The following is a 26913-nucleotide window of genomic DNA, read 5'->3' on the forward strand; positions in this document are numbered from 1 at the left end:
CTTGCAACAGAGATTGTTCCACATTATGAAAAACTGTTCATATATTTGAGGGATGCTTAGACTTCGCCTTTCTGGTACTGGCTCCATAGTGGGTGCAAAGGAATGGATAGGCACTCGCATGGACAGGATTTGTTCACTGTGCTAAACTTAATTTTGAACGGAGGAATTCTACTAGAAGGTCGGATTCTCGGTGTTTTAGCTCCCACAGTTCCCAGAGTTATCACTGCACTGTCATAGCTTACAAGAATGAAAGAAAAAAATACGTGACTAAGGAACAGAAAGAAATGCATTTCCCCTTTTGTTCCCTTTTAATCTTTCTAGTACAAAACACTAGAGGTATGAATTTAAATCCCATAGCAACAGCTCTCATGAAGTCTGTTAGTTCTTACATTAGTAAAAACATACCTGCAGTAGCTGCTAGGTGTCCTTGATCAGCTACCTGGCTGAGTCAATTCTGCTGGTTGTTCAGTTTAATCCAGAGTAAACCGCATGGTACGAGGCAGGCAGCGTACTTCAGTTCTAATGCAAAGCAGAGCAATCCACACTGCATTTTAGTTACTGTAATAAAGCTAGCTTATCACAGAAACTATGTATGATTGATATTCTCAGGAACAACACAAAAAAATTCTTCAAACTTGTCAAAAATGTTTTGACTTTGCAAAACAGTATAGCTCACTAATATTTTAAAGAAAGTCTTGTCGTTTTTTAAACTTTTGCTTCTCTTAACCTTATATCCAGAATTAATGGGAAAAAAAAGGCAAATTATGCAAATGGTTCTATTTAAGGAAATAAAATAATTTAGTCCCAATTTCCTTCCAGTGCAAAATATAAAAACTTTTTGAAATTACTGTTGTATGCAAGAAATTGAACTCCGATGGAAAAGGAAGTAAAGTTTACCTAGGTATTCTGAAATTAAGGCAGAAACAGAATTAATCTCATTTACAGATGTAATCAGCTCAGTTTAATTTTTAATCAGTCATTAAAAATACCATCTAATAAGAACTCATCCCTTTTAAACAGGTTAATAAAAAAATAAGCTTAGTGGGAAGTTCAGCATGCTTCACTGTACTCAAAAATACAACATTTCTTGTTTTATATCATAGCTTTATTATCAAATGGCAAGAGACATTTGGTAATGATGTCATGCGCATACCAGAAAAAATTCCAAAAGATTAATGGGTCACCTAACAGCTCAAAATTCCCTGCAATTAAAAAAGAAAAAAAACCCAAAGCTACCCCTTCCTGATTTTCCGTCGTATTTCATGGTAGACACTTCCCTGTCAAAATGTTATGGCTATGTCTTGGATCACTTGCTGGATTCCCTAAAGAAAAGAGCAGGCTAGTACAGTATTCCACAGCACAGTGGTTTTCCACAAGGCCTTCCTTATCTTCACACCAGTCAGTAGTACTCATAGGGCAGGAAACTGCCTGAGGCTCTTGGCAGCTGAAGATAAACACAGAAGGGACAGGTTTAAAAAAGGCAAAGATTTTGCAAAGGGAAAGAACCATCTTTTCAACCTTTTTAAGGTCTTAAGGCTTTTAGCCACTATGATGTGAACCCAGTCTATGGCTGAAACGCAGCAGGTTTTTCAGTAACAGGGGCTGATCCCACTTAGAGTGAAATGTAACTCAGTGAAAATGTCAAGTGATGGTATGATTCACATTAAACTAAACATAGTTTGATTCCTTCTTTAGTGTCAAAGTTCCACCAAAACGTTGGCTTTATACAGAATAGAAGGGATTTTACAACAGTATCTGTTATTGACCAGAAACTCAGAGAAATTTTGAGAAAAGCCTCTGGACAATAAGTAGTAGGTAATTTATTCCGAGAGCTTATCTGCACGAAAAAATTAACTATGCAGAAACATAGGCTGTAAATCTACAGTGACTTCACACTCAGTAGTCCAGGGGATACTTGCTCACGACACCTAAATTCACACTCAGGTTTACCATGGAATAAATCCCTTGGGTAGATGTCCTCTGAGATTATAACCACAGCAATAAAAATAATCACCGTTCGGTTTTAAATGCCAATAAAGTACACTTCTAGAGTAAATTCTAAATAACAAAACAACTGCTGAAGCTAAATGATCTTCCAATAAAGTTGCAAACAGAAGTTATATTAATTCCTTTATCTATGTAAAAAATACCATTTACTATGCAGCTCAGATTTAAATAAAGACAAGTAGTGTATCAATAATATTTACTATATATTTACATGTAATACTGTGATGAAATGAAGGAGTCAATTAGCATGATGTTACAAAAAAAACAAAACTCTTTAAAGGTACCAGTACCTTTCACATTATCACATTTATGGAACTGTTCTCTTACATCTCAATGATGTATCCTACAATGAGTTGACATGAGGATACAGACCAATAAACCCCTGAATTGGAGCATATGGTAATGTGTCAACTCCCATTTCAGCAAGATGCTCCAGAGGCACAACTTAAAGCTTATAAGCAGCACTGGTTTCAGTAGGATAAAACTTATATGCACACCCCAGGTCCTTGCTGATCAGGGCCTCATTTGATGGGATTCCACAGACAATACAACAAACCACAACAGTTATAAGCATACAAGGGGATGTAACTTATTCAGTGAATATATATACTTTTACTTAAAGGTGAATCATAGCTGGTTGCCTATTGCCAGTCACTGACTAACCAGACAACGGAATCATCCTTTCAATTTTATACACATTGACACATGAGCCTTCTGTTACGTGATGCTTTGAACGTTATTTGGAATCAGCTCTTTAATAAAAACTGCACCAATTTGTGTATGTGACCTTTCCAGCTAATTGAGCTGCAATGGAAAATTTTATACTCTTTACATATTGCTTGAGAAATGGTAATATTACACTGCTTAAAGTCATACTTTTATATCACTTTTATATCACTGAGAGTTTTCTATAACCATACAATCATTTTCTTAAATTGGCAGGATAAATCTATGCAAGTGAAATATTGACAAAATAATCAACACTAAAAAAATTAAAATTAGAACTTGAAGTCATAAGCCAGCCACAATAAAAAAATCTAGCCTGCTCTCTCCCTTCTTATATCCTCTTCCAGAATTAAATTGTACAGAGGACAAGAGGGAATGATGTGACACTTTGCCTTTGTTAATCCAGTTAATAAAGCAGTTAGTAGGTTCAAGTATTTAAGTCCACAGAGCACTAATAAATAGAAGTAAACAATCAGGATGAGAATGAATATCATTGTACTTAAAGTACTGCAAAAAACCTTTGTTTCTGAGTGAGCACCGTTATTATGCTATTATTTTGGAACTAAAAAATTGTTGATGAGAAATGTAATCAGACCAGATCACATGCAAGCCTACAGAGAGTGTAACAAAACTGCACTGAATAATTAAGGTTTTTTTCTTGCAAGTTTTAGAAAGCATTATCTGTGGTTTATGTCTACATTACAATTTTTGCTCTGCAGATAATCAGAGCAAAATGTTATATCTGTGTTTTCATTTCCCTCATCCTGAGGGCCCCACAAACACCCTCTCAAAGTAAACCACTTATGGTTTGGTTACAAAACTATATGCAGTACACTTCTGAACACAGTTCCTTGCATTTTAGAAGGTGTTCATTTACATTCTTATCAATTACAAGCCTCCCCTTTAATTGCTTAAGATCCAATAGAAAAGCAAATGTACAAATATCAGAAGTGCTGATCCTGAGATGAAGTATGGGAAATTCTGGTCCAGTTTGATCCTTATTCAAACTTCTGTTTCAGTTTCTTCTGGAAGACAGCTGGTAGGATGGAGAGGATGGCTAGAATCATCAGAACAAACACAGAGTTCCAGGAAACAGCTTCCCCTGCTGTCGTAAGTTGGTACAGCGTTGTTCCTGCCTTAATGGCTACAAAAGACGGTGGTGCTACACCTGAAGCGGGAATTAAACAACAGCTTGTTAGGGTGAAAAAATGGAAAAAAAAAACCAAAACAAACCAACCACATAAATCAGTCATCTAACTTTTAACACCAAAAACTGCAGACTTCGTTGCCTTGTACTTTTTTTTTTTTTTCTTTGAAGAGGGGTGTAAAAACACTTCTCAAAAGACATTTCTTTATGCCATTTTTTATACTTTTAACACCGACTCAAAAACAGAGTACTAGGAAAAGATACTAATCTCTGCTCATTAGACTCTGCAGATTTCAAGTTGTCTCTCTATAAACTGATTTAAGTTCATAAAGGAAAAATACAAATTGTGTCCTAACCAGATTACAAAGTATTTGCAAAAATATACCAATTACAAAACTAAAGTTTTAGCACTACATTAGTTAAATTATGAATTCACTCCTAAGAAGGTATGTTATGATGAACAAAACGGAGTGGGAAGGGGAGAAACAATCCTTCATACTGAAATCACATACATCCTCACACAATTATGCTGAGCTCAAAATATAAGTTTATAGAAGTTATATGCAGTGGACCAAAAAGTTACTAATAAAGTGTTCATGTAATGTATGTTTCCTTAAGCAAGTAATTAAGCCTGGGCTCATTACCTCTCATCCAGTACATCAGAACAGTCCTGACTATTAAAATCTTTTGATGGTGTAAGCCACACACATCAGGAAGTACAAAAGCAATATTTTTGTGTAAACTTCGCACCGCCCAGTAGGTGGTGATCTCTGCCGAACAGCACGTACTGTCTGATGCAAAGAATATCCCTTTTTCTGGCTACCCCGACACTGCAGTTCACTAGCCAGAATTCTTACCTAGAAAAGTGCCAATGAAAAATACTTTCAATGGCACATTAATGACAGGAGATGTTATATTGATAAACCAGTTGGGAAGAAAAGGTGTTATTCTCAAAAATATTATGTAGTTAATGAGGTGTTCTCTGTGTCGTTCAACCTGCCAAAACAAAACCAATGCAACAAAATCAGTAAAATTATCCCTGCCTTGAAAATACACAATGATTTTACTAGAAGAGGTTTGTTAGGGGATTTTTATGTGTATCTTTTGTAGACATTTGCAAGTTGCAAACAAAAAAAAAATCAGTTAAACAACGAGTGACTCAACAAAGAGTCATCAGTGAATCACCTGTTAAATAGAACTGAAGTTAGACTAGAAATACCAGTCTATGGTAGAGCGTGGTGATGATGTGTCTGAATCAGCCACCTTAAGCAGCAAATAAGTAATTTGGCACAGCAGCACACCTAACCCTAACTTTAGTGCAGCAAGCCCTGCCTGTCTTAACTGTAGCCCAGTCAACATGGCCAGCTTGCCATCATATTTCTAAAGCTTCTGTAGGAACTATCAATGAAGTTTGTCCTCAACTCATTCTGTCTTAGCTCATAATCAAACTTGTAACACTTACCCAGGTCATGGCTCTGAAGTTTATCGGGTGGCTGCTGCCAACAGAGTTGCAAAACCTATCCACTCATACATGAGAATGCCTAGCATTAACATTTACCCAGGCGCAACCACAACAGCCCCAACTGTATTTACAGTCTTCATTACATTCTCAAGTCTAGCCCAGCTCCTTACACTAGTACTACAGAAAGCCTTTTCTCCTTCCAGCCTGGCTTGGGCACATCAGCCCTCTCAAACAATAACTGTCACCTCAAACCAAGTTATATGGATAGCAAAGCACACACCACTTCTGGCCTCTCCAGGCAGGCCTTCACTAAACCTAAGCCTAAACATTACATGATCATATGGCCCCAAACAGTTGAAAGCAAACCTGGTCTGACTGCAATTCCATCTGAAATCTCATGTAGCAATTCACCCCAGTCACAACCCTATTTTTCCTCCAACTTTAGCTTTAACTGCAACACTAAAATCAGTAACCCTGCTGTTGTTCAGTAATACCACTGTGGTTTTTTTAATCTTAGTGAAGGACAAATATTTAAACATTAATTAATCCCACATATAAAACATCTTAGCACTCGAAATGCAAGCATGACAAGTCCAATTAACCTGGAAACAGTGAGATACGAGCTTCACATATAATTACATATGTAGTTCTACTAATGGAAATAGTAACCATTTGCTACTCAGCGAACAGCCTCAAGATTATAGTGCAATATTAAGCTTGACCTGGGTCAAGGGTCAAAACACTACTATATTATTTAACAAGGTCAATTGTGCCAGGCACAGCTCAACATCTTATCTAGTGACAAACAAGTTTAAGATATTTTTATGCAATTCAAAAATCTTGACTGGATTACAGTAATAAGTTGTGCTTCATACTTGCAAAGAAAAAAAACCTGTTTGAACATGTTTGAGAGTATCAAAGCAAGAGACATGAGGTCAAATACTAATCACACTATAATTTTGTACTGCAAAAATCTTTAACTTCACCAGACAATTAACACTTTCTGAAACTATTACCAGATACTGTAAGACAAAGTTTCTAAATGCTCCAACCACAATAACATCTTCAAACCAAGATTTTGCAATTAGACATACAGCTACAGGTTTTCTTCCCCTATAAAAACACAATCCCAGCTTTCATTAGTTCTGATGCTATTACTTTAAATTGAAACTGGAGAGGTTTCCTATTGACATTAGCTAAACTGGAGGGGTTATCAGTTGCAAACTCTTCCTAGGTAAAAACAACTTCCTCGCAGGAAATACCATAAAATCAGGAATACTCCCCACTGTTTAAAAACACTCAGAGAAAGAAACTACACAGTGTCAGAAAAGAGTAAGAATTCGTTCTTTGTAACTAGACACATGAGCACAAGACCCCCTAGTTTTCCATGCTATTCCACTATGCATTTTCTGACAAATTTCAGCATCTCTAGAAACTTTACCTGTTCTGACCATTTTACTGCTTTTTCTGTTAAATATCTGTATACAACAGGGCGTCCCACTAGGTATGAAAGCATATAGCAGAATGAAGCTCCAAGTCCTGAGCACTGGGGGAAAAAAAACAAAACACAAACAAATGAGCAGAAACTGTTTACCTTCTATCCCTACTAACTAAACCACAGAGCCTGCTTCTATGTGACCCTTCTTTGAGGCTGAAGGGCTTTCCTTCTGCAGCAGGCACACACCCCCAATGAATGTTATTGACCCAAGACGACACAGGACAGTTCCTTTATTTGCAAGCCATTTAGATGAATCTTAACATTCGAGGTAGACAGTGTTGATTACTTATCAGTTAATATCAAGTGCTTCTGCAGCTCTAAGATTTTTGAACAGTGAAAGTTTTGCAAATAAGGGGCACAATGGCATTAAAGAGATTCAAACTTGGAAATTCGTCACCTTGGTCCTCAATTTTCTCGTTCTTAAAAACTAAGGCTCATTATGACCGCATCTTTTGTACATGATATTTTGTGAAGGTTGTCAGTAACACATTCCATATCTTAAATTAAGCTTTGTGAATATTTAAGCCATTTTAAAATACATGTGTTCTGTAGCGTGATAATAAAAATGGAGTAATCTTGTTCTGAAATTACATTTGGGTTCTGGTGGATACCAGACAAATTTAAAGTAAACTCTGGCCTATTTACACTCAGAAAATTATTAATAAAATTATTAAGAAAACTTGGATAAACCGTTTAGTTTTTTTGATCATCAACCAATGCTACAGTGAATTTTGTGGGTAACACCATTCTCACAACAGAGATGAATGAGAACTCATTAATTCCTCAAACTAAAGTATACCCCATTTCACTCAGATTCTGACCATTTCAAACACAATTCAGATGCTTGATTGTATTCCAAATAGATAGAAATACACACCCTCACAAACTGTTTTCCATACTTACCAGACAAACAAGAAATAAGGCCAGCGGAAAAGGATAAAGAAACCCTGACAGGATACTGAGAAATATAGACCCAGGAATAGCAAACGTTTGTAAGCTGGATGCATCTTAGTTAAGGAAAAACAAAATTAAAAAGCTACCCAATTCTTAATTTTATAAGCAGACAAGATACATATTACAATTTGAAAACACAAATAGGTATAGCCTCTAAAGATCTTTACCTCAAAATACCATTTGTATAGTAGCACAAGAAGCCCGAGCACAGAGAAACAAGAAGTAGATTTATCATTACACGTACAAAAATCAGTCACTAAATAATAAAAGCTGTACTACATTTTTTTGTTTATCTGTGCCACAATTGACACTGGGGATTTATTGTGACATTACAGAAAACATTTATTTCTGATTTTACATTGTTGACTAGAAAGATGCAGATGTCAGTTATTATCTCTTAAAAGCTCACAGAACTGCCCAAGCCCGTAACTACTGGGAGTTTCATGGAAAACTGACATTTATGAAGGCAACTACTGCTTCCTTACAAACAGACATGGTGCAATCGCTAAATAACTAGGATACATGATCATTAATTTCAGCCAGAATTTTTCAAAAAGGCAAAAATTAAGTTTCTGCAACATACGTGAACAGGCTGTTGAGCTTAAGGCTCGCTAGGCATACTTGAAACTATGATGTAATGCCCCCAAACAGATATCTTATGAAGCTGCACACTATTTTATCTGAGTTGAATTGATTGAAATATCAAAAAGCCAAATAATCTCCCTTAAATTCATTACAACCAGAACAGCTTTTTCTAAGAAAGTGACAAAGTTCTGAGATAACAGTAACATGATTCTCAACTGATCACAGTCTACTGCTGAGATAGTAAGTGTCGTCACATCAGCTGTTATAGTAGTTCAATAAACAGCCAGTTCTGTTCTACTTCTTGTTAAGGTATAAACTAATATTTTAATTCTCTTCATAAATCTATTATTTGTGAACTACATTTAAAAAGATTGAGCTAGAGGATAATTATTAATGGCACATTCAGCACTGATTTTTCTCAGTTACAAAAGCCTTCTGCATTAAACTATGAAACAGACCTCTTCTCAAAGTTATTAACCTTCAGTTAAGAGTTCCAGTTAGGAGTGTGTTTAATGATTAATTAATATATTCAGCACCCAAGAAAAAGAAGTTAACACAGAACACAGGTAGCCTTTGCGTCTCCCAAGGCAGAGAGCACTTTTTGAATGTGGGCACTGCAGGGATCAAAGAAAGCTCAAAACACTTTCCTTCAGAAATGCTGTAAAATATGCTGTAAATTACCCTTATATAGCACTTTTGAACACCTCAAGGAAGAGCACTGCACTAGTCAGTTTTCCTTGAGAACCAACAGTAATTTCTAACTGGCAATTCAGTTTGCATTTTAAGAAGTTAGCATGAGACTAAAATGAGACCAAGTCTAATATCAAAGCTAAAAATATTGTCCATAACAGACAGTCAAGGTGAAGCTGCATGCAAATCGCCAACAGCATTTACTACTATACCTGCATGCATCAATTTCCTTCTACTCAAGGCTTTCTTACAGTACAAAAAGCATACTGAAACACATAAGAAATGGTTTTAAGTTCGAAGATATTAGAATATTTTTGTCACCCATGATCAAGAATTTATCACTTCGTATTTTTCATTTATTTTTCAAAGAAATATGATTATATAAAAACTGTCTTTAATATCAGAAGAAGGATACAAAATATACGTGGCAAAATAAGCCACTAACACTTGAACATAAAATGTGTCCTTATATTTGGACAGGACTTTTCCCAAAGCCTTCGCATCGTCCATATCTCTTGGAACCTTTATAGATTCTCTTTCTTCTCTGGGGAAAAAAAAAAAAAAAAGGCAGGAATGGTGGTAAATAAAATCAAACAGTATAGTAAAATTACTTACTGAATATACAATTAGATACACTACATTACTAAACTACAACCTCAGCAAACAGACCACATGATTATTGTTGTGATCATGTTCTCAGATGAATACTTAATATTTACAGTGTGTTTTATATCAGAAAATAATCAATTTTAGGTATTTGCAAAACATTTTTAAAATTCACTACAATAATCTGTTTCATTTCTAGGACTCTCTTTTTCTTACCAAGTAGTGATCAAATAGAAATAATTACTCAAACCAAACACTGGCAACCGAACAGCAGTCAACATTTCAGCCAAAACCAACTGTAACTGCCTCAACGCTAGGGTCATAACATTTGAAGTGCAGCAAAAGCAGCAGAGCTTTATCTCGCAAACAAAGCTTTAAGAGCAAAATCTCATGTCACACCTTAATCTGGTGCAACCCTGGGCAGCACAGTTGAGTGTCCTCTCTTCCTCTGTATCAGACTTAGTGATTGGACTGTTGCAAACTGAACTTGTTGAGCAAGTTAATCAGACAGAAAATTAACTACTAAAAGAAAAAAAGAAAGTTGTCAGCAAGCAGGCTTCCATCTCGTCAAACTATCTACCTCTTCAAGACAAGTACTAGATGCAACAAAAATGAGAAAAAGAGAACGTGAAGCTTAGATATGAAGGAAGAAGGATGTCTCCTCACGACACCCTCTAGTTATACCAGTGCACAAGGAACATCTCAAGGAAAATTGTGCACAAGGAATTTTACAACAGCCCTACCCCTAACCAGGCACGTTTTGGCTCTCAACTGAAGAAGGTTAAGAACATAGTGGACTACCTTTGCTAATGTGACAGAGGGTATCTTTTCAAAACCTGGTATCTCAGCTGTGCGGCAGAAACCCTAGGCCAAGTACAACTCTGTTTACACAGATCTTACTGGTTAGCATTTCAATTTGAGCTTTGTGTCCTGACACTCTACGTTATAAACTCAAATCCCCTTTTAAAAAAAATAAGGCTATGTCTATAATTAACTAATGTCAGTTTAAAAATAACCCCATGAAGGCTCCTGTACAATTTCATACTGAATGAAAAGCAAACAAATTAATCTCTCCTGACATACTTACTCACTAAGTTGTGGGAAATTTTTATATACCAGGAACATAAGGAAAGCAGCTGATAAGAAGATGGACACTAAAATAAGAAGTGATGTCCGAGCTGATCCACCTTCTGCCTGAGCTTTCCCTGAAATTTAACAGAAAAGAAGTTAAAAACACAGCAACAACTACAAAAAGAAAACCCTCACATCTCACAACAGATTTCAAACTTACACTTTAAGGAAATGTTAAGGTAAGCTCTCTGAGGACATTATCTTCCCACCAATTCTTTCAGTAACATATGCAACACACGGCTCACATTCCCTGAAAGCTTCCAAACAAATCTGAAGTTCTTATACTGTCAAACATCCCATAGAAGTCAACTTCTATGATCCATAATAATTTAAGCCTCAGTTAATAAATACATTTGTAAAGAGAAAAAACCAGAGCAAAACTAAGGAAGCCATACATATTTTCCTTTTTTTGCCAGAAACCTTCTGCCAGTCTAGTGTACTCAAGATTTAACTTGAAGTTAAATCTTCAGTATGTACAACACAACTTTGAAACAAGCTCATTAACAGATTTTGGGTTTTTTTCTCCTAAGAAAGAACACCAGGCAAAGCCACTAGCCAGCTGGGTGAGACAAACGCATCAGGAAAAAACATATGTAAACACACACACCAGCCTGGCATATAAAGATTACCATTCTCAGACCTGGGAACTACATATATTTTATGCTCACATAAAAATCTTGAATATGTCTATAGAAGTTTTTATTGGCATTTAAATTCTTGTGTAAAGGAAATAATTAAGAGTGCAATAAGTGACAAAATAACATTTTAGGCTTCTTCTATACTTTAGATTTTAGCAATATGACCGTATATATGCAATACACTGATTAGCACAAATGGAGCTATATGCTCAGAAGAATTTTGAAGACAGAAATAAACAGTAAGAACTCTCTGCATCCACACTAGGGTGTGCATGTATTAAAACATTCTCCTCAGACACTGCTAGGCTAGCACAGCTTTGCAGGGAGCATCAGTCTTGGTCACCTGAAGAACACAAAAAACACCAAGGCTGTATTTTCCATTGTGGGTGCCAGCGGCACGATTACAATGCCAACATTCGAGTGGGTCAGGTCGCTCTGCCACCTGACTGTTGTGAAACACAGCAAAAGGATGATGAAACCCACAGACAAAACACAGCCAGCTAGCTGGCCAAGCTGGCAATTTTACTGGCTTCAACGCTTTTTTGCCTTGAGGTCAGTGTGATCCCACAGGTGTGCACTAGCTCTTCTAAGGCCAAAGGAGGAGAAGGGAGTATCCATGTAGCAGCTGCAAGTGTGAATAACTCAGCAGTGGTTATTTTAATAACGTTTTCTCCAGAGACAAAGAAAAAATAAAACCAAATAATAATAGCAATAATAAAACAACTAAGAGAACGAAAATGCAAAATACAGCAAAATGCACTTTTTGACACTGCCACTTTCTGTACTGCCATGACGTGGAATAATACACGAACCCACGCGTGTTTCCTCATCATGTGTGGGGCGAGCAGCTGCTCCATTTCGGAGGGCAGGGGCTGACAGGCCCCGCGGCGAGACCCCGCCTCACCCCCCCCTCCCCCCCACACTAGCCGCCCTGAGGCGGCCGCGCTGCCACTCTCCGGCCCGGGCGGGCGGGCAGGCGGTTGTTTGCCCGTTGCCAGGATGAGGTCGCGCACCCCCGCCGCCCCAATCCCCCAGCACCTTCTAGAAGCTGCCGCTGCTGCCTGGCGCTCTCCGCCGCCGTCCGCTGCGCCATGGTTCCGCGCTACCCCCGGGGCTCGCCGGCCGGCGAATCCGGCCCAGGTCAGGCCTCGCCGGCACCGAGAGCCGCGGGAAGGAGGCGGGACCGGCCGCTCCTCCTCACCCCACCGGGTCGCGCTACCGCCCTCGCCGCCGGACGGCGCATGCGCCGCTGCGGCGCGCCGCGTGTATGAGGGGCATTGCGGGCTTGCGCTTTTCTGCTGTCATATACGGGAGCACGTGTTGGGATTCACGTCGTGAAATGCGGGGGCGGGTTAGTGACGGTGCATACGGTAACGCCTCCTTTCGGGGGAAGTGCATATGGATATATACGGTAATAAGCGGTGCGCTCAATGAAGGTGACTATGGTGCGCGGTGCCCTCTGAGGGCAGCGGCGCCATAGCCCGGTTGGAAAGAAAGGCTGATCGTGCCTGCAGGGCAGCAGGATAAAACCTCTCAGCGGGCTTGGTTTACCTGGGTAATGGCGTGAGGCCTGGTAGCGGCTTTACAGCTGCGGATGGGGCTGGGAGCTTCCCTCACAGAGAGGGCGGCGGGAAGCGCTCGGCCGTTGGGGCGGTTGGGCCCCGCTCGCGCCCCGCGGTGGCGGCTGTGGCGGGGCTGGGCGGCTGTGGGGCGGAGCGGCGCTCACCGGGGCGCCGGAACAGCGGTGGGTTTGGAGGAAATCTTACTTGCTTTTTACATTTCGTTTTTTATTTTTTTTCGAGCCGGTTTGTTCCTCACTTTCGAGAAGAAAGCCTCAGTGCGCAGTTTCAAATTTTTTTGTTCTTTCGCGGGAAGAAGGAAAACTCCTCTAGCTGTCTCGGAATTTTCTTAATGTCTCTTCCTGTCAGTCAGAAGGTTTGAAATCACCCAGAAAAGCCAAAGCATAATTTCCCAGTGTTCACAGGTTCCTTGGCACTCAAGCCACGTCCTCGAAGCACCTATTTCCTCATACAGTCTTGGCCATAGGGCATCTCAACCTTTCAACTCTCCCCACCACCGAGAAGCATCACAGTGAGTGTTCTCCAGAGAGAACACTCTGAAACTGTGCAGCCAACACCCATTGCATAAGCTTCTGAGCAGACTTATTGGCTGAGGGAGATAGTGTGTCACTCCCTCTCTCCTTTTCCAGTTGTATCTACTTATAAATCCCTGGCCCTTCTTCAGGGTCTTTTTCTAGAAAGGAGACTCCAATTAAAGAGCTGGACATGGTTCTAAGATTAACTTCAGCCTTGTTTATCTGAATGCTCTGGCTGCTGCTAACTTTATACCATGACTAAACATATATTTTAAAATTGCTTTTACAGCATACAACAACTAAGCAGTAGAATTTTACAGATTGTATTTCCTGAGATCATAGATTTTTTGGTAAAGCAGTGAGGAAAGTGCAGTTCAGCACACAGCAGACCTCTTAAAAGCGTTGCTTTATTGCTACACTGTACAAAACCCACTTGTGTTACAGTGTAAGTGTATACAGGAAGTTGATGATTCATTTAAGATTTAAATAGTTTAATATGCTATTACCAAGTACAGCTCCTGCCAAATCCAGTGGGAGGAAATAATCCAATCTATAAATTGTGATCTGACTCCAAATAAAGTTTCTACTCATGAGCAGATTTCACATAAAGCTTTAATTTACTCAGTTTCTTACATTTAAAATAAAATTATTTAAAATTATTTATTTAAATCATGTAGTTCACTCTTTTAATATTTTTAACTGTTATTTCAAAAATGCTAGTGCCTTGAGGAGCCAGTCAGGTCTATGAACTTGTTGCTCTGGGCATCAGTGCCAGATGACAGAATCCTTTGTTTTTTCAAACCCTTTTCAAGTCTTTACTAGCAAGATAAGAATTGCTGACACGGGAGCAGGTTGCTTCTTTTTTTCCCTCTTGTAAATGCACATTATGTTTGTCATCTCTCTTTGACTATCCCATTGCTTCTGGTACTCCAGGTAAAATGATTCAAACACTGGGACTTCTTTCATGTCTGGATAACTTCTGACAAATATCAAATAGCTACTAAACTGAAGAACGTTGGAAGTAAAATTGCAAATCAGATGATTATGCAGAGAAATGTTTACCAAGTAATCCTGGAACAGAGTAGGAACAGCATATACTGAAAAATGTAAATAAAATATGTATGACAATTTAAAAGCTGTAGAGTAGGTTCTGTATGCTGCGAGGGCTATTTCTTATTTTGGCATAGGAGTTTGTATGGTGGAGCATGAATCCCGGTTTGGAATGTTTGTTGTCCAGTAATCACTCAGAGGCAAGGAGTCAGGCCGAGCCTGCTTCAGTGGGTGTCTGACTTCTCTTTAACCTGTTGAGTATTGCGTAGCCTCCGCTGTGTGCAGGTAACCTGACAACACAGATTAGGCTAACATCTGACTCGTGCTGAATTGTATGTGGTTCCCGTTGTCCAAGACACCACTGTAAGACATACAACAAACAATTACAGAAATAGAAATTTTCTCCATGTTTCCGCTTCTATTTAGTACAAGCACATGGCCTGCAGATGGTTCTCAGGATGCAGTAAGCTCCTTGTGTTAGTATATGTCTCATTAAAAATAGAGAAGATAACTCTAATCAACTCAGTGTTATGGAGCTCCAGCTTTCTGAATTGCTGCCAGGGTGAAATTTAAGGATTCATTAACTAGATCGCTGTGAAGTTGAAATATACCGCATAAGTGGTATTTGTTAGACTGGATTTTCAGAAGACTCTTGGACTGTTTTATGCTGTTCTTGGTTCCCCTAGTAGTAATACTGCTGTTGTGGATGTGTTGGCTATTTTACTAAACTTTGAAACTGCCAGTGGTGTTCAGTATCTCTGACAATTTAAATAATCCTCTCCAAAGACATCCGCACCTAACAAATATCAGCAGAAACTCTGCGTTCACTCAGGGAAAAAAAGAGGGATGTTTCTGAGGAATGTTCCTTAGGACTCAGTCTGTAAATAAAATATCTCAGAACCTCTATTTAAAACATTTAATTAGGTTCTTTTACTGGAAAGAAAGCAAAGAATGAAAAATACCACCATGAGCCACATCCCTTATGTGTTTAGAAGAGAAAGAGCTTTGGCAAGTGGAACTCTGTGAGCGATCAAGGAAACTTTGACACGTGGTTGAGATCAGCACTGCCAGAAACACACTCGCTTCGCAGCGTACTGAGAATGATAGCTGCGAACTGAAAATAGATTTACTCTCATCAAGTATAAAGTATCCCCCATACATAATGTATAACTTCATAAACAACATAAAATCTCCTCTGTCTTTGGAGCTTCTTTCTAAGCCCTTCCTGATACAGAACATATGCTGCACAATATTTCTTCAGCAGAGAAAGAATGATGGAAGTGCTCTGGTCTCCAGTTGGAGATCGCTCAGTGCCTTTAACAGTGGGAGCAGCACTCTGTACTTGGAGGCTATAGACTGAATTAAGCAAGTACCCACAAGCTTTATATGAACCAGTTTTTGGAACATATACCGTGAACTCTGAATATTGCTTATTTCAAATTATATGTAAACCAAAAGGAAAAATGCTTTTTTTGACCTTCTGGAGAGAAACAAAATACATTGACAATCACTAGGGTGGCAACTAAGTGGTCAGCTATATGAAGTCACTTTATTCTGTGGGTGGTTGTATGGAATGTTTTATTTTTATCAAATTGAAAGAGCTGTCTTTCCACAGCACAAAAACTTGTGTTTGCTTCTTTTTAAAAATGATACCTAGATGGACTGATGGAGCACATGTCACATGGCTGAGTCACTGACACTGCTGATGCTTTGTAGACTGACTCATGCTAATTGTCAGCAAGAGGAAGGAGGAAGAGAAACCGAGAGTGATCCTTCTAGCTGAAAATTATCAAAAATAGGAGCATTGCTCAAAAAGTAAATCATACGTATCATTTGAGAAGTGCAGATTTAGAAACCTTTTCTCCTGCTTTCCCCTATTATTGTTGTCTTTCTGACCACCACAAAGAAAAACATGTTTTAACATTTTTGTTATGTATAAATATGGCAAGAAATTACTCTCTTCAACTAACAGTTTAAACTTTAGAATAAAGCAGTTGATTTTGCTTTACACAGAACAGGGAGCTACTTTGCTTGCATCTCAAGCAATAGCTTGCAAAAAGAAGTTCTAACAACCTGTGCCTGCTGTTGCCTTCGGAGAGGCTGAATGCTGTTCCAGCAGAAATGCATGCAGAGATGCTATGATTGGACACATAATTCCTTACGTGTCTTGAAAAAAACTTTACGTGGGTGTTTTTTTCCTGATTCTTCTTCACTGGCCTGGTTAGGATCAGAATGGACAATATCTGAAGTCTATGACTACTCAGCGTATTGTCCCTCGTTGGCTTTGAGTCTGTCACGGCTCAGTGGTGGTGCCAAGTTGTCTCTCAGCATGGGTGCTGGGTGTGGCATGTGGAGGTGACAGTGACTTCCCCAAATACAACAGTAATCCCAAAGAAAGAGGAAGTACATTGCCTGAACCAGTTCAGAAAGGAGGATAGCCAGAGGCCTTGCACTTTCGAGCACAGATGTGGAAAGAAGGTGGCGAAGAAGAGGCCGATCCAGTCATTCTGAGGTAACTACAACAGATCTGTAGTATAGCAGTACATAGATGCAATATCCAAGAGTCTGCTGGAGTTTTCAAAAGTTTTGAACAAAATTATTCTAGCAGATCCATTTTTAATTGACAAAGGAATTTGTATTCTGTGGCAGATGCATTTTTTTTATTCCAACTTTGCATTAAAAAATTATTTACAGTCCAATGAAACCTGTATCTGGGGTGTAGGTGTTAACCAGTGGAGTTACACCATTGTAATTCTCTGAGTCATGTAGGTGTTCTTGTTATATTGGAGAAAGATTTTCCCCAGCTTCATTTATTACTTGGGAAGGAAATCAAGACAACAAAATCAAATATTCAACTACACTGATGTAACTGGTAAACTAATCTGAAGTATACATGGCCTTAGTGGGCTTTTTATTTTGGGTTTTTTTTTTTACCAACTTCAACAAATTTCTTTAAAGATGCTATCAGTATGGTATATGGATATTTTTCCAAGAAGTTGGCATTAATGTAATTAAAGCACACCTAAATTCATTTAGCTAGACGGATGCAATGTTCATATATAAAGAAGCTTTAACTGAGCTAGGGATTTTTTAAAGAGTCCACTTCTCTTCAGTTCTCCTTAGTATGGTTTTGCTACAGTACAATTAAAAATGCTTTAGTACTGTGTAAACTAAGCAATACCTGTCAGAAATTAAACCTCTAACATTTATTTTATTGTCACTCTATCCAAATTCCAATTTAAACCAAACAAACCTATGTCCTTTGCAAGAAGTTGAGTTTGTGTGTTTTGATGAGCTCGTACTTTCATTATGATAAAGAGTTTGAGGATGTAACTGGTGAATAAGCATCTGCACAGAAGACAAGTTAGGATGGAATGTGCTGATTAAAATGAATACAAAAATGTCACCAACAAGTGAGATAAATAGAAATAAGCACATATTTGTAGCTGGTTAGATGTGTTTGTGTGAATGAAGGATTAGAAATATCTTAAAGCCAGAAGGAAAGGTAATGAAAGCTTTTATTTATAGTAGTCAGTGCTGAAGGACAGAAGCTGAGAATGGAATGAAACAGTGAGAGCAAAACTTGGAAGCATTAAAATGAGTTGAATCTGAACTCAGGAATCATAAATGTTCAGATTCATTTTTCTCCTGTTGTTTGATTTGGTTTGGTTTCGTTTTTTGTTTGTTTTGTGTGTGTGTTTGTTTGTTTTTACAGAAAGAATGTTTCTTAAGTCCTATTGTTCATTTTATCTACGATTGTACATGTTATGTCCATACTGTATATATGTCCATAAAATACACTATACTCAGATTTATGTACAAATGTACAAAATGCACATTTTTAATAGTGTGTACATACTTTCATTAATGCTTAATTAATTAGAAAAAATAGTAAAAGAAATAGCCAGATTCTCAGTTCTGATACAGCTCTTGTTCCTAATTAATAGTTCATAGATCACAGCCAGCCACATTTTAAAATATATATTTACATATTCGTATATGGTGTATATATATTGCTTGTATCAAGAACAGTGTGGTCAGCAGGTCCATGGAAGTATTTGTCCCCCTGTACTCAACACTGGTGAGGCCACACCAGTGAATCCTGTGTTCAGTTTTGGGCCCCTCACTGCAGGAAAGACTTTGAGGTGCTGGAGAGAGTTCAGAGAAGGGAACGGAGCTGGTGAAGGGTCTGGAGCACAAGTGTGATGAGGAGCGGCTGAGGGAACTGGGGCTGTTCAGCCTGGAGAAAAGGAGGCTGAGGGGAGACCTTATCGCTGTCTGCAACTACCTGAAAGGAGGTTGTAGAATGGAGGGTGTTGGTCTCTTCTCCTGAGTAAGTGAAAGAACAAGAGGAAATGGCCTCAAGTTGCACCAGGGGAGGTTTAGATTGGACATTAGGAAAAATTTCTTCATGGAAAGGGTTGTCAGGCATTGGAACAGGCTGCCCAGGGAAGTGGTGGAGTCACCATCCCTGGAGGTGTTTAAAAGATGCGTTGATGAGGTTCTTAGGGACATGGTTAATGCCAGCGTTAGGTTAATGATTGGACTTGATGATCTTGAGGGTGTCTTCCAACCAAAAGCATTCTATGATTCTATTCTATGATTCTACATATTGCATGTCCAATGGTGTGCATGAAATGGGGAAAGAAACTTTTCTGGTTAGTCTGCTCATATACTATATTTGAATGCAAGAAGACAGGAATTAAGGGTTATTTTGTCTTGCTCCAAATTAAGAGTGAAACATACCCTGTAATAAGCTTATGCCATGCTCAACTAAGGGCCCTGAAAACTCTGTCAGGTTCCTTAAATGTTGTACCAGCCTTCAGAGGCCTTACTTTTGATTTTTTTTTCCCTCCTGGACTCAGAAAGCACTTTTTCTAAAAAGTCAAAGCTCTTACTAAAAATGTTATACCAGGAAAAGAGGGAGCTCTCATCACAGTACAGGGAATCTCAAGTGTCCTTCTGACAGAAATAACTAAATTACTGTTTGTAACAGGAAGAGGGCTGAATGACTCCATCTCACTCTGTCAATTCCCTCATCCCAATTCTTAGTCTAGCCTACAGCATCTGAGTTCTGGCGGTGGGCTCAGGCAGAAAATACGTTAAAGAGTTCAGCCAACATCAGCTCTTTAAGATGGGTAGCAAGGGAAATAAAAATGTTTCCAAACCAAGAAAATCTTCCTGGCACGTTATTCTTGCTCAGTGTCTCCTTCAAAGCTCTCTGCAGGCACCTGCAAAGTGCAGCACAACCCACATGTTACGGAGCTCAGCACTGTAAAGGGAGGCCACAGGAGCTGCAGTCCAAATTGCCAACAGATAAAAGGGAGGCAAAGAGGAGAGCGGGCACGTGGAGCTGCAACGGGCACCCTTGTTTGGCTCAAAAACAGCTGCACAAGATTTCAGCCATGTAGTGCTTGTCCGCAGGTGAGGTATTTATAGTCTGGTGTTTATTACTTGTGATAACTATCACAGTTGTAAATTTCTGTGTAGAGAATGTATATGTCCTTATTCTGGGATACAGCCAGTAGTCATGATTCATACTTAATACTAGGTTAGGACTAAATGTAATTATTAAATTTAGACCTTGTCTGCAGCTGAGTTTATACTAACATAGCTGAAAATTCAAGTATTCCTTCAAAGGAGGAATACATTCCTTCAGGGATTCCTTCTAATTTGTAGCAGTAAGGTAGCTGGACATACCTGTCTGCATGGCAAAAGTTTCCAAATCCACGTTATTCCATGCTGATAAAAACACTGTCTTTAATCTGATTAAAGACCCATGTTCATTTCTATGTAGACGCCATTACATGTTTTTTCAGACCGATTTTACAGATTCTGCCTCTACAAATGTGGAATTAGTTTCAGCTCAGTTAAACTGAGGCTTAGGTTATATATTGGGGTGTTAGCAGAAGTTCTGTCTTTTGATTCTTGTGTCCAACCATAACCTTTTTAAACTTTTTTTTTTTCCCAAAGGTCCCTAAATGGTTTGAGGTTTTAAATTTTATTTTTTTGAGGTTTTACCCTTTTTTTTTACCCTTTCCCTCAGAAGTTGCAGGCCTGCATATTAAAACTCTTATTCCTTTTAGATGGAGTTTCTGGCTTTGCGGGAGCTGTTTTTGAGAATTCGGGGTGACTCTGTCACCACCTCCCTCAATGTGGCACAGTCAGGGGCAGCACATGCTGCCATTGTTCCCTATTACTTCAAGTTGCTCCATTCCTGACCTGCTACGGAGGGTGGTGAATCACCGTAGCGGGGACTAGAACCTACAATTACCTGCTTTAAGAGCCCAGCACCTTATCTATTAGACCAGTGTTACTGTCCAGCCGTATGGGCCCATAACATGCCTTACCTGGAAAGCCTGGGGTTCATGTGTAGATAACTCGCAAAGATTGTTGGCCTGCTTCAGGCCACCTCCCAGTATTGAACACATACTGGGGTGTGCAGCTTTGTCAGTGTCTAATCTGCTGGAGTAATGGCAGAAATTAATGCTGCAGAGTGCAATCAGGTGTTTTTAAGCTGCTTTTCCCACTATCCTCACAAATGCCCAAGTGGAACCACTGGAACTCACCAAGACCTGACTGATCTCCTTTTGCTGTCAGGTTCTCAAAAAGCTCACAAGACGTCAGATCATTTTAACTGTCTAGTGATGTTTCCTTTCTGCATTTTGCCTTCTCATTGTAAGTAGGCTAAATAGGTTACACTATCACAAAGAAAGCTTCCACTTATTCAAATTTGCCCTTAGTTGAGGTCCTAGGTCTGTCCCCTAATGCTAAGAAAGAAGCTAGAGGAGAAAACGTGTTTTTAAAAAACAATTTAAACTAACAAGATACAGCGAGTAAATGCTGTGAAAGATAAAAAATGTGAACTTGTTGAGAGCTGAACAGAAACCAGTTCAGCTTCCTCATTTATTCTACAGCTCTCTTGGAATGTGGTCTTTACACAACACGCCACTTGGCTACCTGAACTGGGTTACCAGCAGAAAGGGTATGTCGACAGCCAATTGCCTCATGGTATTGCAGCATCAAACGGTTAAATGATCAGCGATCACCGTCCACGTCGCACTCTGTGTGCAGTTTTAATCGTCCTTTGGTGTTAAGCGGTAAATGCATTTGGCTTGGAGAAGGAGGAGCAAATCAGCAGTGCTGGCTCACGATTTTGAAAAATAGGCCAATAAAGCATAAAATTAACACTTGCTTCCGTGTTAGGGAGGATTTGCATGTCTTCCCATTAATTACCTAAATAACAGAATGACCTTAGGCAATATGACCCAGATTATGGCAAGCATGCCTGGCAAAGGAGAAATTATAAAGACAGAGCTTTTCAGAAATGCTGAGTATCTGACTTCTGACCTCAGCTTCTCTGAAATTCAGGCTCCGAATGTCTCAATGTAGCACTGTGTCATATGATACTGTGTTCCATGGGCTTTATGTTCTGGGAATACATTTCTCTTTTACTTGGTAAACAATGTTCTGTCACACGGGAGGATACACAGTTCTGGTCTAATGGCAGAAGCAGCCTCTTTTATGTGACACAAGGCCTGGCACACCATGCTGGGTCATGAATGACATGGTGCTATGAGTGACAGGGGCACTAGTTTACTCATCCTTCTTGCAACCCTCATGAAATCATCAGCTTGAAGTTCTGCCGCTTTTAGTGTTAATTCTGAATCTATTCTCATCACTAATGTACCTACTGTTCATTCACTGTTCATACTCTGAAAGTTGTTTTTGTCACTGAAGAGGATCATTGCAGAGACATTAACTTGGAAAGTAAGTGTGTACATGTGTGCGATAAGAAGGGAAGAATATGTAGTTCATCACACAGTCATATCAGTGCAGCAGCTCTTTCTCCTGCTCACAATGGGCCACTTCACCCGTCACTGATGCACAACACACAGAGTGACCAAACTGGCTGACACTGGAAGCAGTGCCCCTGCCCAGGAGAGACAGCGGGTGATCTCAGAGTCTGTCAGAAAGCACCTGCTGTACAGAAATACTGCAGGAGAATGGGATGGTCACGTTGCTGAAGGTTTATTTCTGCAGTTTTTACCAATTTGCACTGGAAACTTGAATGAAGATTTTCAAAATCAAATGCACTGTACTTTTCAGAATTAATAATTTTCAGATTTAAATAGCCTGACCAGCAGTTACTTCCAGTTGTCAATGAACAGCTGGCTGGTGGCCAGCAGCCAAAAGAATGCAGGTTGATTGATCCTTTGCCTTATTTCCAGTTGTTGATCGAGGGTCTCACAATACCTGAAGAGAGGTCAGAATTTCTACTTTGATTGAAAATTTCTTCTGTCTTAGAGGAGGAAGAGAGGAAAATTCTTGGATCTTTGAAAGTGGAGACCAGACGGACAAAAATTTGGAAAAATGACATAATTGTTAGACACGTAATTCAGGAAGAAAATGTGGCACAAAAATTCCAATGGGGAAAGGAAGACAGAGAAGTGTGTTCAGGTAACGTGAGAGTGTAAAACAGATTGTAGAAGAAAGAAGGATAAGAGAAGAAAAAGGAAAAGTAGGAAAACCTGTTATTACTTTTTTTTCAAAAAAAGGCAAAACTTCATTGAAAAAGTTTACAACTTCTAAATATTTCCTATATTGTAAGGAGTCCCTGCAACCTTCAGATAAATTGCATGAATTGCATTTGAGATTAGGAGAGGAAAAGTTAACAGGATGACTTTTTTTGCTGTTACGATGTGTTTCACAATTTAAGAATGAATCAGCAAATCAGAATACGTACAAATGTCATGCCGTATTTTCTTTTGGTTTGCTTCTTCTGTGAGATTCAAACTGTCTGCAGCGAGAGTCCCAGTGTTTCTCCTAATCAGGCCTCTAAGGTCTAAGTGCTTCCAGGAAGTAACCATTCATAATGAGTGGGCTGATAACCAATCCACAAGAAACAAACCTTTCACCCTTGCTGTTTGCAACCACACACATAGTTTTTAAGAAATACATCCAGGTCATCATTAAACCAGTATTCTGCAATGGAAACTAATTAAAATTCAGAGCAACATGAAAGAGTTCAGAATGTGTTTTATTGAAACATTTTGGAAAAGCTGCCCATATTCTGAGAAATTAATTGCTGTACATGTATTCCCATGGGAAATTATTCAACTAATTGAAAAAGCTAAAATATGACTGATAGCACTTACTATTGTAGTAAATGAGCATCCCAGAGTAAGTTGTTAATTAGTATTAGGGATTAAATGGGACGGTCTGATAAGTATAGACTGTTTTCATTCATGGCAGTTCTGTGAAGGAAACCTTCAATTCAATGTTGAACATTATACACCCAGTCCTAGACAAGATTCCTGTTGAATATCTTGGCTGAATGCAGAAATCGAGATCTACAAACATCTGTGATAAGGACATTTGCACACTTTTGCTACTGCACGCCACATTAGTACCTTTTTGAGTGTGGGCAGACTATGGGATCGGATTTTTGGCCCACTTCCTGCAACAAAACAGGTTAAAGTCAATGACTGCAGAAAAGAAATGTCAGATGCTTGTGTAAGACATTATTAATTAATATGGCGTAATAATTTCTGAATAAGCAAGGCTACTACAGAGAAAATAAAAATAATGCACAGGAAGGCTGATAAGCGGTTTTATAAGAACTAAAAAAAGCTGTTGTGCTATTATTCTGTAGAAATCCTTATTGTAGCTGAAGCAACATACTTGCTTTTTTATGTGGAATTACTTGCTGTACTGGTGATACAATTTCATGCAAATACTTTAATAAACTTTCAGCTTGATTTAGCTGAAAGTAATTTCATTATTTTACCTTGTCAAGCCAAGAAAAACATGCATGAAAATTCATTTCACATACAGAAGTGATGAGTCCTGCTCGGGAAAGCCCAGGAGTAGAAGAGCAGAATGCTGGCAAGCAGGAGCAAGGAGAAACAAGGAGTGCCCAGGGAGGAAGCTGACACAGCTCTTTGTTATCATGAGAACACAGTGTTGCCCTGCATGCATCATTCACATACCTTCCAAAGGTGAAATGAGAGGCAAGTGTTTTCCATTTCATTACTTCACCAAAACATGTGGAGAAGAACGGAGTCTTGTTCAGCCAAAGACATGGGCACTGGCACTATGGTTCTCCTGTTTCCACACGCAGTCCCTGCCTTGCCGTTGCAGCTACAGGAGTTGGTGTGCAGCAGTCATGACGTGCGCTCATCCTGCAGGCCAGCCTAACTGAGCTAATTTTAATCTCGCTGTTGGCTACCTAGAGCCTGGAAGCCACGGGAGTGCGAATTTCTGGGCCAGCTCTGTACTAACTCAGCCTCAGTGAAGGATAATGCTGATACATTTGGGCTGGTGCTCATGCAGCAGCTACTGACGATAAAGCTGTGTCCCCCATATGTTTGTATGTCATATGGGGGCAGATACCTGGCAGTAGCACACGCCCTCTGCATCTCACCCACCTATTATTCCATATAAAAGGCTACTGGTGCACCAGCAGCCCTCAAGAAACACATACCTGTGACCACAGGTACAGTATGAAGTTGTATAATATCCATTTCATTGCTTGTTTTAATATCTGTATTCCTTTAGCAATTTACATATAGGTCAGAAGGTGTCCTATGTTTACAATTCCTGGGCATTATAACTGCTTTTGTTAAATAAGAAAATACTAGTATTTAAAGCAATATAACCCAATAGGAAACATATTCATCCTATTTGGACAGCAATAGTAAATTGTAAAGACTTGCAAAGAATAAGCAGTATGAACCACCTAATAAAAGTGCTAATCAGGTAACATCTAAAATGCAAGTAAATGAAGGAAATTAGAATAATTTGGTTTTATAAAAAAATATATATTTTTAATACACTCAAATTCTGATATATGTCTTTCTTCTATCTAGGAAATACATATCATACTTTCCAACCCTAATTTTGTTATTTTTGACTCATAAGCAGCTATCTAAGGCTTATGATCTATAGAGTTGTTTCTAATACAAAAATAATTTGGTGAAGGAGTAAGGTACTTTCATTAAATCCTATTTATTTTAAAAATACATATCAAAAGTTGTGCTTCGCTTAGTGTAGCAGGAATCAAACAGAAAGGGATAATACTTTTTTTTTTAGTATTTGTAAGTAAACTTTCCAGATCATTTGCTGCTCACAAACTCTGTATATGGTTTTAATCCCAGTCAGCTGTGAGCCCTTCCCTGTCTGCCTCTGGGTATTTCTTTGATGCCTTTATTATGATTCCTCCCAAACAGACAGAGAATTCACCAAGCAACACTCAGTCTCCTTTATTTGTAGTCAGGCCCAAAGAAGTGCACTTGGCCATGTAGCTCCGATTCTTCACCAGCCCTGTGTGGGGTCTCTGCTTTTAACACAGTTTTGATTATTTCAGCTATATATTCCATAAAGAAACAGAACTGGTTTGAATTTTTTCCTGCATGAAAGGCTTCTATCTACCTACTTCCCCTGTATTATGTAGAAACCAGGGAACTGTATTCTCAATTTATGTTACTTTTCTAAAAGAAATAAATTGTTTACATACCAAATTGGGAAGGGAGTAGAGACTATACCTAATTGCCTGGCCTAAATCTTAAAATTTTGGCATTGAATGGATTTTAAGGATATCTGTTTGGCATTGCATGATTGTCATCTTGAACTTTCTATTTATGAAAATTAAAAAGGAAAGTTTTAAAACATTCAATTTAATCTTTTATTTAAAGATAAGCAATTATTCATTATATTGACATAGTAGTATACATAGCCGGTCTTCTCAACTTTAGAAAGGACAGGGAAAGGTAGATCTGAAAAGTAGAAGAAAGGAATATTGTACTGTGCCAGCAAATAGAAAATGTCTCCCTTTTCATAATAAATATATAATAAAACCCAAACGTGCAATTAAGACTGTGGTCATCACTACAGGTCAATCATATTTACTGATTTCTCATCCTTGGTTGAATGTTACCACAGCCAATTGATGTCATTCATATTGCATAACAGACTTCCTTATCAATTTCATCCCTTTTACCTCTACTGCTTTTCTTATACCTTCTTTTCCTATATCACCTCCTCCTTGGATAAACTTTTCCTCTCTTTTCCCCTTTGCTGCCTCCACATTCTTCTCTCTCATGTACTGCTCTCACTGCTACTGATGACATTTGCACTGCTCAGCATCTGTGGAAAACTGCACACCCTAAGTACTTACTGGCAGTTTAAGGTGCTTGAAGGAGACAGAGCTTCCCAACACACTGGCTTGTGGTGTCACCTCACAGCACCATTGGGAACTGATGGCCAAGGGTGTGGTGGCCCTGGGCACACCAGAGGCTTCTCACCATGGCCTTGACCACCCCC

At 38.9% G+C, this 26913-nt stretch overlaps 1 protein-coding gene across 1 annotated transcript; it reads right to left on the reverse strand.

Annotated features, from left to right (window-relative positions):
• Positions 1 to 1083: 1083 nt before the first annotated feature.
• On the reverse strand, positions 1084 to 12678 carry TMEM41B (transmembrane protein 41B). The gene is made up of 7 exons (XM_005499288.3): positions 12483 to 12678; positions 10763 to 10880; positions 9485 to 9613; positions 7744 to 7837; positions 6784 to 6888; positions 4738 to 4876; positions 1084 to 3901 (listed from the first exon to the last, which is right to left on the reverse strand). Exons 1-7 carry the CDS (start codon positions 12535 to 12537, stop codon positions 3732 to 3734), a joined length of 810 nt encoding a protein of 269 aa, XP_005499345.1. The 5' UTR covers positions 12538 to 12678; the 3' UTR covers positions 1084 to 3731.
• Positions 12679 to 26913: the final 14235 nt, after the last annotated feature.

This window comes from Columba livia, chromosome 5, assembly GCF_036013475.1.
Source record: "Columba livia isolate bColLiv1 breed racing homer chromosome 5, bColLiv1.pat.W.v2, whole genome shotgun sequence".
Taxonomy (NCBI): Eukaryota; Metazoa; Chordata; class Aves; order Columbiformes; family Columbidae; genus Columba; species Columba livia.

Bases quoted from the DNA above. Each gene is read 5' to 3' on its own strand.
- TMEM41B (XM_005499288.3), bottom strand. From the start codon at position 12,537: ATGGCGCAGCGGACGGCGGCGGAGAGCGCCAGGCAGCAGCGGCAGCTT. The intron at 7,838-9,484 runs GTATCCTTCTTC...AGATGCATCCAG, and splicing joins TATTTTGCCACGTATATTTT to CTTACAAACGTTTGCTATTC. The intron at 4,877-6,783 runs GTAAAGTTTCTA...TTGTTTTGGCAG, and splicing joins CAGTAAAATGGTCAGAACAG to GTTGAACGACACAGAGAACA.